The 17802-nt window shown below is 42.3% G+C and overlaps 1 protein-coding gene across 1 annotated transcript in view; it reads left to right on the plus strand.

The window, feature by feature from the left end:
* SETD1B (SET domain containing 1B, histone lysine methyltransferase) overlaps window positions 1-17802 on the plus strand; it is a 70231-nt gene that overhangs the window by 30179 nt on the left and 22250 nt on the right. Inside the window, exons 7-9 of the mRNA XM_038372734.2 lie at window positions 7440-8207; window positions 13467-13640; window positions 15559-15646. Coding sequence (XP_038228662.1) covers window positions 7440-8207; window positions 13467-13640; window positions 15559-15646 — 1030 coding nt within the window. The remainder of the gene's footprint in view (window positions 1-7439; window positions 8208-13466; window positions 13641-15558; window positions 15647-17802) is intronic.

The raw sequence follows: 17802 nt of genomic DNA on the forward strand, positions 1-17802 counted from the left end.
ACTGTTCTAAAGTAGTAACAACCTTTCGCGGACCCCTTAGATATAGTCTGCGGACCCCAGGAGTCTGTGGACTACTGGTTGAAAACCACTGTTTTACAATATATCCATCATTGAAAGAAAGATTCTGTTTTATAATCTCAATTAAAAATGTAGGACGAGTTTATCATAAATATGCTCTTGAGTGTTTCGGCCTCATGCCTGACACCACTGGGCAAAAGGTAATTACTAATAGCATCTGCTCTCTCATGTCCTACTGCTTGATCATTCCACTTCTGAAAGGCAAAATGTATCATTGGGTGCAGTGTTGTTTTCTATATGCTTTGCATTTGTTCCCTGAAAGTGTGTGTGTAATTTAAAACCAAAACAAAAAATCCCTAAAAACCAGCACTTCAGCCCTTGCATTTAACTCTGGACAGCAAAATAATGACGTGTTGCACTATGCCACCTGAGTCTGCAGCAGGATCTCTATGCTGGGTTTGAATCCATTTGTGTTTAAAGAAAAGAAAAATGTTCCTCAGTGCAATATTGTGTCTTTGAGGAACTGTTGCATGTGACTAGGCTGCATTCTCAGTCTTGGAGGTTTTTTTGTTCTGGACACCATAGTAAGAAATCTAGTGACAGGTTTAAAATGTTCAGTTCTCTTTCAGATTTCCAGAAGAAGCAACTCCGGGAATTGCTCAAGGAGATGGACCTTGGACTGTTTTCTTTATAGAATGTCACCACACTGTCATGCTTATGGTAGGGGGGAGCCCTACATGTACCCTGCAATAAACAGCAGCAATAGTCTAGTGGCTAGGAAGTTGGAGGGACCTGGGTTCTATTCTTGACTCTGACACTGCCTTGCAGTGTGCCTTTGTTAAGTCAGTTAACTTCCCTGTGCCTCAGTTTCACAGGCAGTGGAGCGTTGGCTTTTTTTAAAAAGCGATTAACGATACCTGCTCCTTTTTCGTGAACCTCTTTGAACACTTTGAATGGCCCTGATCCAAAACTCAGTGAAGTCATTTAAGTGCTCAATATTTTGTCATTCAGTGAGGTTATGATAAAGTAATGTTTTCTTTTGAGAAGCGGGACTGGCTTCTTTTCTAGCTCTCTTGCCAGGCTTCCTCTCAACATTTAAAATTGCTAAGATTTTGGTATTTAAATGTGGACTACTCAGATTTTTAGTCAGAGCTTTAAGGGCCAAATTCTGCCTCCACAGTTCCTGTTCGTTAGCCGGTGTATAGGAGGGCAGATTTGGGGCTTAAATATCTCACAACAAGCATTCAAGTTGGTAAATATAGTATAATTTAAATTGTTGTTTGTTTATATTGTATATGCACCTAGGTGCTGACTGTGAGCACTCTTTTTAAAATTGTAAAGAGTCTGTTTTTTCTCCCTTTTCCTGAGGTATCACCAGAAAAGTAAAACTTAATGCTACATTTTCCTTTCTGAGGACAAGTTTTGCTGGAGGGAGAAAGGGAAAGTAAATTTGTTCCCTCCTCTTTTTGTTTTGAGTATTAGCTGGAACAGGCTACGGAGTTTCCACATTTTGCAAGCAATGCTTTGTTCATTAATATTAACAATCTCCTCCTGTATCACACTGACTGCTGTTTAACCTGCATTTCATTATATTCATGCTTGATGGTTCAACTGGGATTGCTGACCCAGTGCTATTTACTGTAGGGCTATATTAGAGTAGTCTTTTGCATTGGTGATGCAGGCTGCCTAACACAAATGTGTGACTTGAGGATAAACAGAAGGTTTGAGTAAAAGTGGCAGGCAATTGTCAAGTTCTGATAACATCTAGCTGAAATCTAGACACACAGATGTGATGAGACTTATTTATTTTAAAGTGAAATTAATGCTTATAAAATTATCCTGGGACAGGACAGATACAACATGGACAGTTATAGTGCAGTCTTCCAAACGCAGACCTTGTCTCTGTTCATGAGATCACTCCTACAGCTCAGAGGAGAGATCAATCTCCCTGGCTTCACCTCTGTGCTTGAAACTACTGAAAAGAATACCAATTGTGCTGATGAATTTTGTAATGTGGAACCTTTTTCAACTGAGACTGGATTGGATTAAGATTTAGGTCACCAAATGGTGACTAATTTTGGTCATTACTGACCTGGATTAGGACTGGTACTCTAGATGTGGGGGGCTCCACATTCCATTGCTATCCAGCCAGATCGACCATGGGATCTCAGGATGTGGTGTTCTGTTTTCTTTGCTCTAGAAATCTGTGTGTTGACAACTCGCTGTACCAGTATGAAGTGTGGCACTCGGCATTTTGGATTGACAATAAATGAGGCCATTTAAAACAGTTATGCCAGTCTATCCAAACATATGTGCATTCTAGAACACCTTTGAAAAATTTGGCTTGCATACAATTAAATACCTGTTTTGCCAGTTCTTAAACACATTAGTGCAAAGTGAAGGTGGCAGCACTGATGACTCAGAAGTGCAACACAGATTAATACAGTTTAAAATGCCCTTTCTTTTGGCAGGATTGGCTTTCTTTGAACTCATTTGATAAACTGTTCTTTTGAAATCCAGAACTCATTCGTTTTGGTGTAATATCAAGGACTGTGATTTAACCCAGTTTTGTGGAAATGGAGTCCCCAAGTGAACAAAGCCTGCTCACTTTTTTTTCATGAAGGAAATGAGGGATGGGCAGATGGTCTAGGGCAGGGGTTCTCAAACTTCATTGCACCACAACCTCCTTCTGACCATAAAAATTACTACACAACCCTAGGAGAGGGGGATGGAAGCCTGAACCCACCCGAGCCCCACTGACCTGGGTGGGGGATGCCAAGCTGAAGTCCAAGCTTTAGCTTTCGCCTCTCACCTAATCTTGTGTATTCTTTTTTCTCTTCTTTTCTGCTCTGTCTCCCCCTACTGTTACCTTTCCCCTTTCTTCTCTCTTTTCCATCTGCCTTGGGATGAAAATTGGACCTCTATCCTGTTTGCTTTTCAGATGCTGGTGAAGTGCAAACCCTGATGATTTAGGAAGAATGGCCAAATATTGTGACTTTCCATACACAACCCCATATATGTCAGAAGCATTTACATTGTTGTAGGCAGTATTTTTGTAGCCATGTTGATCCCAAAATATTAGAGAGACAAGATGGGTGAGGTAATATCTTTTATTGGACCAACTTCTGTTGATGTGAGAGACAAGCTTTTGAACTTATGCAGAGCTCTTCTTCAGATCTAGCCAGACCCACCCATCCACCTTATCTCTCAGAATAATTTACAGCAGCCTTCCAATCTTACACTGGACTTTAGTCCATGTGTATTTGCAGTTCCCATTTCAGTGCAAGTAAGCAAAATAAAAGAATAAAGAAAAGCTCATTTGTAGCCAAAGCACTTTATTAAAGTTTTAAAATAAGTCAGGTTAGGCCTGCTGGCTTTTGTTACCTATAATTTTGAACACAATTCTGCTAGACCATTCCTTGAAGAGGAAATCTTCCCACCTCAACCTCTATGCAGGATTGCCCAGCACTGAGACAGCTGCCTAGAACGACCCTCTAAGGAGTGTTTGGAATGTTGGAGAATTCTGGGTGGGGGTTGTTCCAGTGAGCAGGTCTTACGAGTTATTATGTAAATAGGCAACCTTCTGGTGGGGGTATTCCAATGGGGGGTGCTCCAGAAAGAACGTGCTGACTTGGGCAGGATCATTGGGATTCATGTCACGTAATGTTGGAGCAGTATATCGGAGGTGGAGAAGCAGGAGCCAGTGAAGTACAAGCTGTCCAGGTGCTGTGGCGGGTTTAGGCTGCCTCTCTTGTGGAAGAAGGGGAGGACTGGGAGACAGTCTGCCTAGGGCGCACAGAAAATTTAGATAGATCTGGGCCACAACGCTTGTCATGGATCTTCATATTCTGTCTCTCTGCCTTGTACTGTTCCTCCACCATAAAGAGAGAGAGTGACTTTACCTACAGATCTCAGCACTGCTCAACCAGCAGAATATAAAGTCACTTCTTGCTTTACTCAGCAACCTGAACACACCAGATTCCCTTGGGTTTCATAACCAGTAATGGATATTTTACATTGAGCACCTCCTGTGTTGGATCTGGGTGCTTTTTAACAACACCTTTCATGCTTCGCTTGTTGAAAAATGGGTCTAGTTTCAAGTAACCTTCCTTACACCTGACACAACCTGTCTATTCATTCCCCTCTCTGCCCCGTTTCGCTGAAGCATTGTTAGCTGAAACTGCAGAGTTTCTTCTCATTCATAGCATTCCTGGTCCCTGAGACATAATTTGCTGCTCCCTGAGCTTCCAGAGTAGACCAGTGGGAAAGATTGCGAAGTGTATTAAACACAACTGGAAATTTTAGATGGCAAGTCACGAGGTGTTCAGGATGAAGTGGGCAGAAATCATAATTATATTGAAAGTCCAGTGCATTGGGTAATGGTTTCGGATCCCAGACACACTTTATTTTTCAATTTTAGCCAGTCATTTTAGGATTTATAAAATGCATCTGTCACAGAGTGCCTGTATGAATGTACAGAGTTACTAACGCAGGACGCTGAGCACTTTCAGAATTATTCCCATGTCACCGTCACGCTGTAGAACTCTGCTAACTGTTAGGATTGCCAGCCTTCCAGGATTGGCCTGGAGTCTCCCAGAATTAAAGATTAATCTTTAATTAAAGATTATGTCATGTGCTGAAATCTCCAGAAATACATCCAACCCTACTAATACTGGGCAGAGACAAACCATTATTACCTGCATTTCAAAGTAGAACTGGGTGAATTTCTTTTGGATAATAGGTTGTTTGCCGAAAAATGCATTTTCCCATCAAACAAATCTATTTGTAAATTTGGGTTGACAAACAATTGCAGCCAAATGAAAAATGGGGGAGGGGCTTTGAAAAGTTTAAATGAAAATCAATGTTTCATTTCAAAATTTAGCTGGGTCTGTTAAATAAATAAAATGGTGAAAAACACCCAAAAACCTGTTCTAAAAAGAAAAAAATACCCTCTTCCGCCCCTTAACCCCCCTCTCTCCCCCAAGTTTCTGGTTGAATTAAATGTTTTGTTCGAACCCAAATTTACTTTTTGTTCAGCTGTTACATGTGAGCCAATGAAATATCAATTATTTGCTCTATTTCCAAGGCACCCACCATAGCACTTAGGCATTAGTACCTGTATGGTGGTGATTTTTCAGGAAAAGGGGCCGGTTTTCTTGCCATTTTTGTAAACCACTTACTTATGAGTGATTGGGTCTAGCCTAGAGAGACGAGGTGGGTGAGGCAATCCCTTTTATTGGACAAACTTCTGTTGGTGAGAGAGACAAGCTTTCGAGCTACGCAGAGCTTCAGGTCTGGGAGTTGGCATTTGCTGGTGTGATGATTTTGCAGTTAATGAACTAAGGGAAGGCCCTGACAAAAGAAGTGCACCGTGATCTGAAGGCTTACGAGCATGCTGTTATGAGTCTTGTGCTTAGCCTGCTCTCTGGTGGTAGCTGCTGTACCAAAAGTATCCTTTTTGATTAAAACCAGTCTAATGATTTATGTTTTTATAGTGTTTGTTGGTGAGTTCCGTGTAGTCAGAGTGCAGTCGATTCAGCTGTTTTGCCAACATGCTCATCCACCCATGTGCAAATATCCCAGTTGTTTTTTTAAAAAAACAACCCCACAAAAATCACAGAACTCACGAATCCCTTGACTGTTGTGGCAAAAATACAGCCACAACTACTGTGTTTCAGCAGATTCCGTGTCTTTGGATTTGTGGGGTGGTTTCTGTATTTAGGCTAGCTTGTGGCAATGTGCAAGCTGTTTGTTTTACCTTTTTATGGACTGCGGTTGGGAAGAAGGAACTGCTTGCAAGAAATAAAATGGCAGTGGGTCTAGTGGTGCTCAGGCAGTGGATGCAGAGGGGAAATAGGCGACCAGTTGGGCTCCCACTATTCAGTGCTGCTAGCTGGAAAAATGGAGACTGAAGTCTTTTTTCTTTTTTCCCCGCATGGGGCCAAGGACAAGGTGCTGTCTCTCTGGCCCTAACTGAGATCCAGTTAATAAGCAGCTTTGCCCTGATCAAGTATTCCAGAAAAATTGCCTCTGAGTGTTGGGTGCCTCTTCCATCCCCTATATTTTTCTGCTGGAATTTTTAATGTTTTTTTTTTTTTTTTATCCTCCCGGGGATGGGACAGCATACATCTGCTTCCTGTGTGACTCCAAGCCTAAAATGGCTTTCCAGTATAATAGGCAGCTGAGATCGTGTTTGCTAAGTGCAACTATATCTAGAATGGATCTAGCTGATCAATTGCTGTTATGCTGTATTCAGTTTACAAAGGCAATTCTTGGTACTCTATGAATCTCTGAGCAGCCAGGTGCTCTGGGGTATGTTAATCTATTTACATAATAGCACTGTTGACTTTGAATGGGTTTTTTTTTGGTGGGGGTGGAGGTGGAACAAAGGTTTTGCATTTTATATAAAATATCTATATCCATATTGCATATGGTTTTGTAGAGTGTCTGTCTGTTCAGAAACTTGGGCTCTGTCTACACTTGGAGATAGGGGTGTGATTCTCTTCTCAAGTAGACATACTTGCGCTAGCTCTCATTGAGCTAATATGCTAAAAATAATAGTGTAGCCAAAGTAGGACAGGCAGTGGCAGGTACCGATGAGGCCTGAGCAGGTTTGCCCTTGGAGCTACCCAATGCCCACGCTCGCTGCTGCCTTTTCTACTGTGGCTACGCTACTATTTTTAGTGCACTAGCTTGAGAACTAGTTCAGTATGTCTACTCAAGCTGGGAATCCACATCCCTAGCTCCAAGTGTAGACATGCTCTGGGTCAGTGCCCCTCCCCAGTCCTCTACCTCTGAGAATTTTGGATTCAATCTGTGAGGATCAAAGATAATTGGAAAAGTAAATATGGAGCTCCTTTCTCAGTCTGAAACACTTTGTCATAAGGTATAATTGTATCAGTTGCAAACATTAATATGAAACTCACATTTCTGACTATTACTTACAAAAATATTTAGCTGCTAAGGTCTGGGGATTATGATTTTAAAAAATGGAAACACTGACTTGCTGGATAGTGTAAGGTAAATTAGTTACTCTTTTTTAAATTGTATTCTCTATCAGTACTATGTGTCAGGAAGAGATTGTGTTGCACACCGAAGTGGGATTGTAGGTGCTTAACAAAATATGGGGGCAGCATTTACTATGTTGCATAGAAGCCAATTTTTGCTATTCAGCTGGCTAGTGCTGTTTCACTATTAGAAAGCTTCTACCTCATCACTTCCTGGAGGTTCTGTATGTAGTCTGACATGAAACAGAATGGCTTAAATGAAACTCCATGTGCTCAGTGGGACACACCTTCCAGTACATCACTTTCCTTTATCCAGTTATGATTAAAATGTCAGTAACGTGGCTCTTGTTCCAAGCAACCAGTGTAAAGGTAACTTATGTTAAAGGAATGTGTTTTTCTTCCCCTTTCTTCCAGGGTCAGCATTCTTCAGGGGAGGACATGGAAATATCTGACGATGAAATGAATTCTGCACCAATCACCAGTGCAGAATGTGCCAAAACCATTGTGGTGAACTCCTCTGTTAGCAACTCTGCTGTGATGACTCAGTCGATACCCATGCCCCCACCAGGGTTCCCTCCACTTCCACCCCCACCCCCGCCCCAACCAGGCTTTCCAATGCCGCCACCTCTACCACCACCACCTCCACCAACTCATCCAGCTGTCACTGTCCCACCACCCCCGCTTCCTGCGCCACCTGGGGTCCCACCGCCTCATATCTTGCCTCCACTTCCTCCATTCCATCCTGGCATGTTTCCCGTCATGCAAGTGGATATGATAAATGTCCTGGGCAACCAGTGGGGCGGCATGCCAATGTCCTTTCAGATGCAAACTCAGATGCTGAGCCGCATGATGCAGGGGCAGAACACATACCAGTACCCACCTTTTATGGGAAGCCGGATGCAGTTTGTGAATCTCCCTCCCTACCGTCCCTTCTCAATGGGGGCAGCTATTGGCCGAGGGCAGCAATGGCCGCCGCTGCCCAAGTTTGACCCCTCGGTCCCACCACCGGGCTATGTGCCGAAGAAGGAGGATCCACACAAGGCTACTGTGGATGGTGTCCTCTTGGTGATTGTGAAGGAATTAAAAGCAATTATGAAAAGGGATTTGAACCGGAAAATGGTTGAGGTGGTAGCATTCAGAGCCTTTGATGACTGGTGGGACAAGAAAGAACGTCTGGCAAAGGTAGGAACTCTTAATGTTTTGTATGTTACAGCTGTGCAGATGGTTCTGGAGAAGAAGGGTTTAAGATGTTCCAAGGTAGGGTGTGGGCAAGCAAAAATGGGGGGATGAAATTAGAGGAAACTTAAAGATGAATATCAGGAAAAGGTCTAAAGGGTGAGCAATGAGACAATGGAATAGCTTTCCAAGGAAAGAGGTAGATGTCCCATTAAAATTTAAATTGGAGGGGATGAATCCTAGACTAAATCCTGACCCAGTGAAATCAATGGGGAAAATTCTCATTTGACTTGAGTAGGGCCAGGATTTGGCTCTAGTTGACTTAATAAGCTTGTTCCTCAACTTCTCGATTGTGCACTAGCAAAAGGGCATTTCCCTAGATGTATGCAGCACAGGCAAAAAAATGAACTTTCTCCAGGACAACTCAACCTTTGAGTGTCGTCTTGTTGGTAATAATCTGTTTAAGGGTGTTTTAATTATATAACCATAGCCTCGAGTGCTAAAGTGGTTACCTGTATTCTTTTATTAGAGCAGTGTTGTGGTTGGGATAGCTGCTCCTGAAGAGAAAGCCAGGTGAAGAACATTTTCAGCACATACGCCTATGAAACGCCTTCATTTTGGAAAACTTTAGGAAAATTTTCAAGAAGTAGAGACATCTCCCCCGGCCTTAGAAACCCAGGCTCATTTGGGCACTCCCAGCTTGCTCCAATAAGGACGTGATTAGAGTGTCAGACTTTTAGATCAGATGGACAAAGTTTGAGAATTTTGTTAACCTTTAAAATAGAATTTGACCTTAGCTCCAAAACCAGAGCCAAATATAAGGCAAATATTTGAAAGTTTTGCTCCACCAGTACCAACACTTTCTGATATCAGCTTCCCTTCTGGGAAGGTTACTCTGAGAGCAGACGTTTTTATTTTTATTTTGATAAAGATCTGTAGGCATGCATTATTTTGTGCCAGGACATGAACCTGCTTATGGCAGGTGTTTGCTTCCCAACACTGGTGTGTGACTGCCATTAACATGAAGGCTAAGTATATGCCTTAGTCAATTAGAAATTATAGGGATTTTGTGAAGATTTGCATAGACTGAATCTTTCTCAGAGGATTTAAACTGTACCCCATGCAATGAACATTGTATCAGTTGGTAATTGGCTAATTGCTCCCTTTAAGAGAAAAGCTAGCATTATAGGACATTTAAGAGCCTCAAAACTTAAATTCTTACAATCTATTATTTGTTGCAGTGATTTGCAGTAAAATAGCAGCAGATACATTCTGCAAATTAGACTTTCAGACGTAACACAGAGCCACGGTCCTCATAACTTGTTACTTGAGATCCTATGGCATTTTTTTGTAAGACACGAGGTGTTAACTCTGCCATTGAGGAGGAGTCCTCTACTTTGAGCTGGATGCGGTATTTTTCACTTCCTCTCCAGATGCCACCTCAGACATTTTGCTGCATTTTAGTGCTGGGTTAAATGTCTTGCATCCAGAACCAAGCCTCTCTCTTTGATTAATACTCAAGACATTCACTTCTTGCCAAGAAGCATGTATCAGGTATGAGGTCCCTCATGTTAACAAGGGAACGAGTGCAGCACAAAGCTAGCTAGTGGGTGCATAAAGGGAAATGGGATAATTTGAGAAGCTGGTTTAAATGAGACCCTGAAGTGACCAAACATAAGCAACTGGTGGCAGAGCTCTTCAATGGCAACTCGGTCTATTTTATACGCTTCTGCCACTACTAGCTGTTGTGTTCTCTTCGCTCTCCTGGAACTTACAGCCTGATTCAGCATAGGAAATATTTCTAAACACGATCTGCGTAGACTCACTGCCCACAGGTTATGGAAAAGTTTGATAGTCTAGTAAGATTAATAAAATTTTACACTTATGAAAATAGAATTGCAGTTACGCTAACTAGGATCAGAAGGAGCAGGGCTGTTGATGCTTCAGGGTGTGAGCTGAACATCAGCTGGGATCTGAGAAATCTTTGTTGGCACTTTGCTATGTATAAATATTATACAGCTAGGTGAATTATGGGGGGTTCAAACCTTCCTCTCAAGTACTGGCCAGTGTAGGATTCCACCCTGGATGAACCAGTAGCATTCTGTTGCAGTGTAACAGTTACTGTGTCGTGACATTGAATTCTATCAGAAAAGTCCATTTGACTAGTTCACGTGGACAGTCTTTTGTGCTGTGTTTGTACTGACCCCCATATAATATATTGGGGTTCCTAAGTACTACAGTAATATAAATAATTAATTAATAACCTGATGCTATGCCAAAACTAGAGCTCCAAAGCAAACTTGCCGACTGCTGTCCAGCAAGGTCTAGTGGTCTAGACAAGCCATTTTGATCTTGTAACTTGGGCCTATTAAAGTTAATCTAGTATTACCTGTATTCCTTGCTTGATATGCTCCTCAGGCTTGTTCTGTATTAGCAGATATGAGCTGAACTTGTATTTTGTGTTCATTGATGACAATAAACTTTGACCAGTTTAGTCAATGAACAGCAGTAGAAGGAACTGATCTTCAGATAATGCTTGTGAAGCCTCATCATGGGATGGTCAGAGTGAATTTTAGAAATCCATTCCTGAATATCCAATCGGAAATAAATCCTATTATCGTTCACTTAAAAGCTGTCAAGAGTCCCCACTTCTTGAGACAGCTGCACGTTGATCCTGACCCCTCCCCACCCATGAGGGTCTAGACCTCCAATCTTGAAAAGGTTTGAATTCTCTTCTCCACCTTTTGGATCGAGTTTTCCCATCCACACTTGCCTTGGATGAGCCGTGCTTTGCTGCAGCTTGTCAAAGTGAGACTGTAGATTTATCTCTGAGTGCCTAATATGTTTCATTTTAAAGATTTTGCTGTTTCTATAGTATCTGGGTTTGGAGGCCTGTGAGGCTTTTTATCAGTATGGGCCTAACTAAAAAGGAACACTTGGCTTTTCTTTGACTCTCATCACCCTTGCTCTGCAATATTCTGCCTTAAATTAAAAAAGAAAGAATCTTTAATTAAAAGGTCCAAAGTCACTTATTAGTTCTATCTGCTAATACATGAAGTCTAATAAAGTGGGTTTAGGTTATAAAGGCCATTGGTTTCTCTAACCCATTTAAAATTCATTAGTCTTGTCCAACAGAACATTTGTCCTTCACAGGTACACGTGTAACTCAGTTACTTCATGTAGTTTCACACAGCCCAGAAAGATCAACCTTTGTAGGTTTCTGGGTTGTGAACGTGAATCTGTTTCAATAATGGAACAGTCTAAAAAAAGTGAGTAGTATCCTCCTTTGTGGTCCATATGTGGTTCTGTTCAGGGTCCAGGAGCCATTCAGGCAGCTTGAACGTTAGCTTGCTCATTGACTTCTGATTGAGAGAGTATGATTTGGAGTATCATAGATTCTGGCTCATTGGTAGAAATGTATTCTCTTGTTAAGCTGCCTATTTTCCTCACAAGTTCCTCCTGCACGTGCTTTTCCAGTTTTATTTTAATTTGGGTACTGAATTCTTAGTTTCTCTAAAGGTGGTAGCTGTGGTTCCAGCACCTGGCATTAGGGAGACCTAAAACGGGCTCTGAACTTGGCAGTACTGACCATTCACCTTGTGAAGACTTGGAGACACCTGTTGTTTTAAGCTGCACCTCAGAGGGTTTAGAAAGCATGGCTCAATCTGGCACAGTATGTGGAACAAGGCTTGAGAATGTTCACTGCTTTCCTTCATCAGAACTGCTGTGGTGGCTTCCAGAAGCAAGATACATCAGAGAGAGGATAGTGCGACACCGGGTACCTGGTCAGTCCCAAAAAGGAGTGTGTGGCTCAAGTGCTTTCCAGCTGGATCCACTATCATCATTGCTCAGAGCAGTTAGTGCCTCTTGTGCAGAGAAATAGCTTCTTAATATCCAAGATGGAAGAAGACTTCTCTTCATGTGAAGAGTAGCCAGGTCATTTTTCCATCCCTTTTAAACATGAGTGCTCCCCAGACATGCCAGAAACCCAACATGGGTTATCTGGATATATTAGCAGTGAAACGGTCTGTTGGACAGGATCCTGAAGCTGATGTAGACAGCCAAATGGCATTGGACCATTGCTTGCCTCTACTCCCTTGACAAGTGGATCACTTTTAAAAAAAAAAAAAATTCCCTCCTGTAAGTCTTTAAGGCCTTAATGGTTCCCAGACATCAAGCTGTAGGCTCTTGGGTGTATAACATATAATTCATCTGCAAGACACAATTTGAAAAGATACTATCAACATCGATAATCAAATTTTGGGCTGATTTGCTTGATTTTTTTTCTTTCCCTTTTGTTTGTAAATCCATATAATTTTTTTAAATCACTGAAAAATTTCTTTTGATGCTAATTCTGATAAGTAGCCCTACAATAATAAATCAGTCTATGTATCCGAATATGCATGAGGGAAACATACAGTATGAACCTAGCATATCCATGTCCATGCACATATATAAATTGGAGGGGTCGCGGAATCCCATTACAAAAGGATCAGGACAACCAGTGTCAAGCAATTCTAACAAACGGCAAATGGGGAAAACCTCTACTCAAATCATTTAACCGGTCTATGACTGTATCCATCCCACCAAGGAGGGATGTTGAACCAGTTCAGAATGGAACTCCTTGCACAAGCATCAGAGGTTCATCTATGCTAAAGTGTCTGGTTGCGATGGCACTTCTGAGAGCCCTTGCTTGCGATCCCTGTTTCCACAAGACTGATTTCCTCCTCTCCTCTGCATTTTGTCTTATCTTACTGGTTTTGGACTGTGATGTCTTTTAAGGACTTATTTGCATATACAGGGTTGGTTGTCCTAAAGTTTCCCTTAGATTGATCCTGTTTTGTTTAACTCTTTGATGATTGGGGCACTGGTAGAGAAGTGGCTTAGATGACCTAATACAATTCTTATCCCTGATTCATCTGGGTCAAGCCTGACCAATGGAAACTTGAACAAGTATGTTCTGTATTTGTCATTGATAGGCCTCAGCATTGGGATGCTGGGAAGGCGTGAACAAAAGCTCACACACACACACACACACACACACACACACACACACACACACACACACACACACACACACACACACACACACACACCCTTTAAGCACATGTGACTTAATTGGTGCATCTTTCAGAAGATGCTGTCTTTAGAGAAGCTAAAGCCTGAATAGGTGATGGTCCTTCCCCGAGGTATTTGAGGCATTTCCAATGTTTGCATACCCACCAGGGTGGTGTTGCCTCTTTAAATATTGTTTCTTTTATGCAGGCATCGCTCACTCCAGTGAAGTCTGGTGAAAATAAAGATGAGGAAAAACCGAAGCCAAAGGATCGAATTACATCCTGCCTCCTGGAGAACTGGAACAAAGGAGAAGGGCTAGGCTACGAGGGAATTGGCTTGGGCATTGGGTTACGAGGGGCCATCCGGCTGCCATCTTTCAAGGTATGAGTTAGAAAACAATAGCAGTCTTCCCTGGCTGAGTGTTCAGAGTATAGATGCCGCCTTCCTTTTTCTGTCCAGATCCCCACATCCTGATACTCTCACTTTTTTCTACTGTGTTTCTTGTCTAACAACCTCCCTCGCTTTTAATGGCACCTGAAATCTTTGGGGAGGGGGATCCCTACTCCTTAGTGTCAGTTACTCTTAACATTTTGACACCGCTTGTGTGAGTCTGATTAACGAGAGCCGCTCTGTAGCAATGCTCGGACCCCAACCTCATCCCAGTGAAAACTGGGGGGGGACCTGTATTAGGAAATAAAGTTTCAGCACTGCTGGAAAAAACAGAGTTTCTGCTAGGCTGGGTTATACGCAGTTACCAGTCAGCATGGAAGAGACAATGCAGCTTTAAACCATTTTAGATCAGGAGGTGGACTTGACACAGGTGTTGAAAGTGCAACTCTGCTTATTTCAGTGGGTTGTTACCCATTTACACAAGAGTGGAATCTGGGCCTAGGTCCCTTTGTAACACAGTTCAAGCATATTTTGCCAGGCAAATGGCTTAATTCATGTTAGCAGAAACAATTCTGAATTTTACACATGCCAATTTTAAAATGTGGCTGGGGGTGGAGGAGTTGAGTTAGAAGACTGCTTGCAAAATATGCTTGCCCCACCGCATCTCTGATTAAGCACGTCTGGATATTAAATGCTGCAAGCAATATGCAAAGTATGAAAAATGCTAAATACCCTGTGCAGCCAGAGTGAGAGAGACCAAGTTGGTTATCTTATTAGATTATTATTTCTGTCTTCTGCTAGAAGAAAGAGATGAGAGCAATGGAGTGGAGCATACCTAAATTCCTGAAGTCTGAAACTGTAAATTTGCTTTGATGCTTTGTAGTTGTGGTGGCTGAACCTTAATGCCTGGAAGGTTTCACTGCCCCTCTTTGAGTTTACCAAACTGGACTGGAAGTCTTTTCCAAAAGAATCATGACATTTCTGCCACCAGTCAAGAGGCAGAAGCATGGGAAAATGGACAGTGGTTTGGTGAGAGAAGTGGGGAGTAATTTACTTTTCTGAACTCAGCAGTTTGGCTCTGCAATAAAGTAAAGATTCAAGGGTGTCTTCAAGTCCTAATTTAAAGCTAACCTTGCTTTGAAGTTTCTTTAGCTGTTTCAACTTCCCTGCTTTAGCAACCAATTTATGTCAGTTTAACTACATTCCTCAGGCGTGTGGGAAATCCAACCTCCAGTATAGACTATGTTGATATGAGAGCCTCTCCAGTCGACATAGCTACTGCCTCTCAGGGAGGTGGAGTACCTATGCTGACGGAGTGTAGGTAGTGTCTTCACTGCACTCCAGCATGGTGAGTAGACAAGCTCTCAGTCTCAGGTTCGCTTTCATTTTTCCACATCTTCGTATATTTTAGTACCTAGAGGTAACAATGCAACCTGCTGGCATTGAAATTTAATACAAATTGGGAGGCAGAATTTCATTTACAACTCAATTCTATTTGTGAGCAAAACAAACTGATCAACAGCTCTTGAAGTCAGACACATTCTGAGCATCAGGGCGTGTACACACTACCACTTATGTTGCTCCGCGGTGTAAATAAGCCCCCGGAGCAATGTAAGTTATACCAACCTAAGAGCTGGTGTGGACAGTGCTGTGTCGGTGGGAGAGCTTCTCCCACAGACATAGCTACTGCCACTCACGGAGGTGGATTTATTATGCCGACTGGAGAGCTGTCTCCCGTTGGCATAGAGCATCTTCACCAGATGTGCTACAGTGATGCAGCTGCAGCATTTCTAGTGTAAACCAACCCTTCATTATGCTAGCAAAGTAAAGCAGCTGGGATCTGCTTGGAAAGTTGGTTTCTTCAATTTTGTGTACCTTTGTAGAAATGCTAATTCTGTTCTTTGTTCAGGTGAAGAGAAAGGAGCCGCCTGAAGCTGCCTCAGCAGGAGATCAGAAGAGAATCAGGCCCTCCACGTCTGTGGACGATGAAGATGAAGGTTTGCAATCCACATTTAATTGATACACAAGTGTGAATGCAAAGCATATAAAAACTGAATTGCTTTCAGCTTCTCAGCAGCACATTCACTTAGACATACAGTCAAGAATTTGAGCCAAAATTCAATCTAACTTAAAACTCTGATCAGCTGGGTGATACCTGCTCTGGATTGTGCTCCTTTAAATTTACTGTGACCAGGAAATGTAAGACACAGGGTTTATGCATAAATTTACCATGTTTTTGTTCCACTGCTGCAGAGCTAATCAGCGAGCAGAGGGAGCTCAGGTTAGTTTAGCAATCGCATTCCAGAGCTGTGTTTATCTTACCAATAAGGGAAAGCCAATTTGGCTTGGATTTCATTTACAAAAAAAAAAAGGTAATTTATTTGTTAAATTTAGAGGGGAAAGTCCATTTTAAAATATTTTAACTCTTAAAAGTTTACTCCAAACTGTGCAGAGTAAAAATAAGATGATAAATAAAGGTCGGTTGAGGATCTCTTTAAGACTAATGTGCAGTTTACTATCCCATATAAACTTGATCCTGCATCCTAACAGCTGCTCATGCAGCCAGAGTAAAGAAGAAGGTTTATAAACCAAGCTTATTTAAGTAGTTCTAAACATGTAAGAACCAGAATGTACTTTAGATGTGGCTGTGAGGAAAGATGCTTAGTTTCAATAAACAAAGAATTCCATCACATAATCTAAAGTTTAAAACAAACTCCCAGTTCTTGATGTGTTCACACCAGTTAGCATGTGATTTCGGGTGGAGGGGCACAGGAAGGACTCCCTCAAAATATTGGTTCTTCCTTCCCTATTTGATTAATGAAGCAACACACAGTATGTGTGCTTCTCCATATGCCAGGTACATAAATGACAATGCTCCAGTGTAACTAACACTAGTCCTTCAAGCACCATTGAGATTGCAGTCATTGGCAGCTAAAGGGCTAAACATTTTAAGGCTTTCCAGACCCCAGCAAGCTTGCATTTAACCCTAATATAATGGAAAGGGCTTTATCACCTTTACTCTTCCCTTGATATTAAACCCTGTTTTTACCCCTTTACCTCTGCTGGGTCTTATTCTGAAGCGCACACACCAAAATTTAATCCCTTTCTGAGGCTGGCAGCATCTCTCTCTTCTTCAGGAGCAAACAGGACAGAACTAGGCAGAATAAACCCAGTTTCTGCAAGACCCTGCCCCACAGAGTGGAGCCACCCAGCAATCCTGTGAGCACCACACTCCAAACCCAGGCCCTGCTTTTTCTAGGCATCGTTTTCTGTCTTTGCTGAATAATGGGAACTTTGTGCTTGGTTTTAGGGTGCTCTTCCAGTTGCACTCCTGCAAATGCTTGCAGTAAAAATATAAGGAACCCAGAGAAGGTTGCTGCTCCCAATGATGGCAGCTTTCCAACCTCCTTTTATGGACCCTTCTGGCTTCCCCTGTACAGAACCTCAACCCCTATGTGTGGCAATGTACTGTTCTTCAGCTGCACCCACATTTAACCCTATCATTGCTGCCATTTTCCAAATTTCAGACCAAAGAAAGGTTAGAAGGCTGGTTGTCAATCTTCAGCCTACAAATGGTTAACATTATATCAATGCACAAAGGGCAGATTAAGGCAGACTCCTGGGACCCAGGCCCATTGATCCTCGGCGATTCAATGCAGCAGTTCAATGAGGAATCAAGTCGATAAGTGGGGTAAGGTTGACAAAGTAATATGGAAGAAAAGTCTGTTTGGGAGTGGGCCATTAAGCAGGCTGATGTTTATTGAGGACGACTTTTGAGCTTTGGTGGCTTAGGATCCCTTTGATCATGGTACCCTTGTGCATGAACAAATTCCAGCTCTGGTATTTAACAAACAGCTGGTCAGAGTGTGTGCAGGGGGGCATGTCAAAATTCTGGGCTTCTTTTAGGGTTTCATTTGATGGGAGATGGTACCCTTCCTCCGCTCCTCTCTCGTTGCTGTCCCTGCCACCACTCTCTTTCCCCCACTACACCTTCGCCACAGAAAGTGATCTTGGCTTCAGTTATCACCTTCATGCTTACAACTCTCCAATCTGCTTTTCTTCCCCAACCCGCTTCACTCTCTCCAACCCTGCATCCCACTTTGTCCGGCTGACGTCTCCTCGTGGGTGTCTTGCCACTACACTTAAAATTAAC

The sequence above is a fragment of the Dermochelys coriacea genome, chromosome 15 (genome assembly GCF_009764565.3).
Source record: "Dermochelys coriacea isolate rDerCor1 chromosome 15, rDerCor1.pri.v4, whole genome shotgun sequence".
NCBI classification, from domain to species: Eukaryota; Metazoa; Chordata; order Testudines; family Dermochelyidae; genus Dermochelys; species Dermochelys coriacea.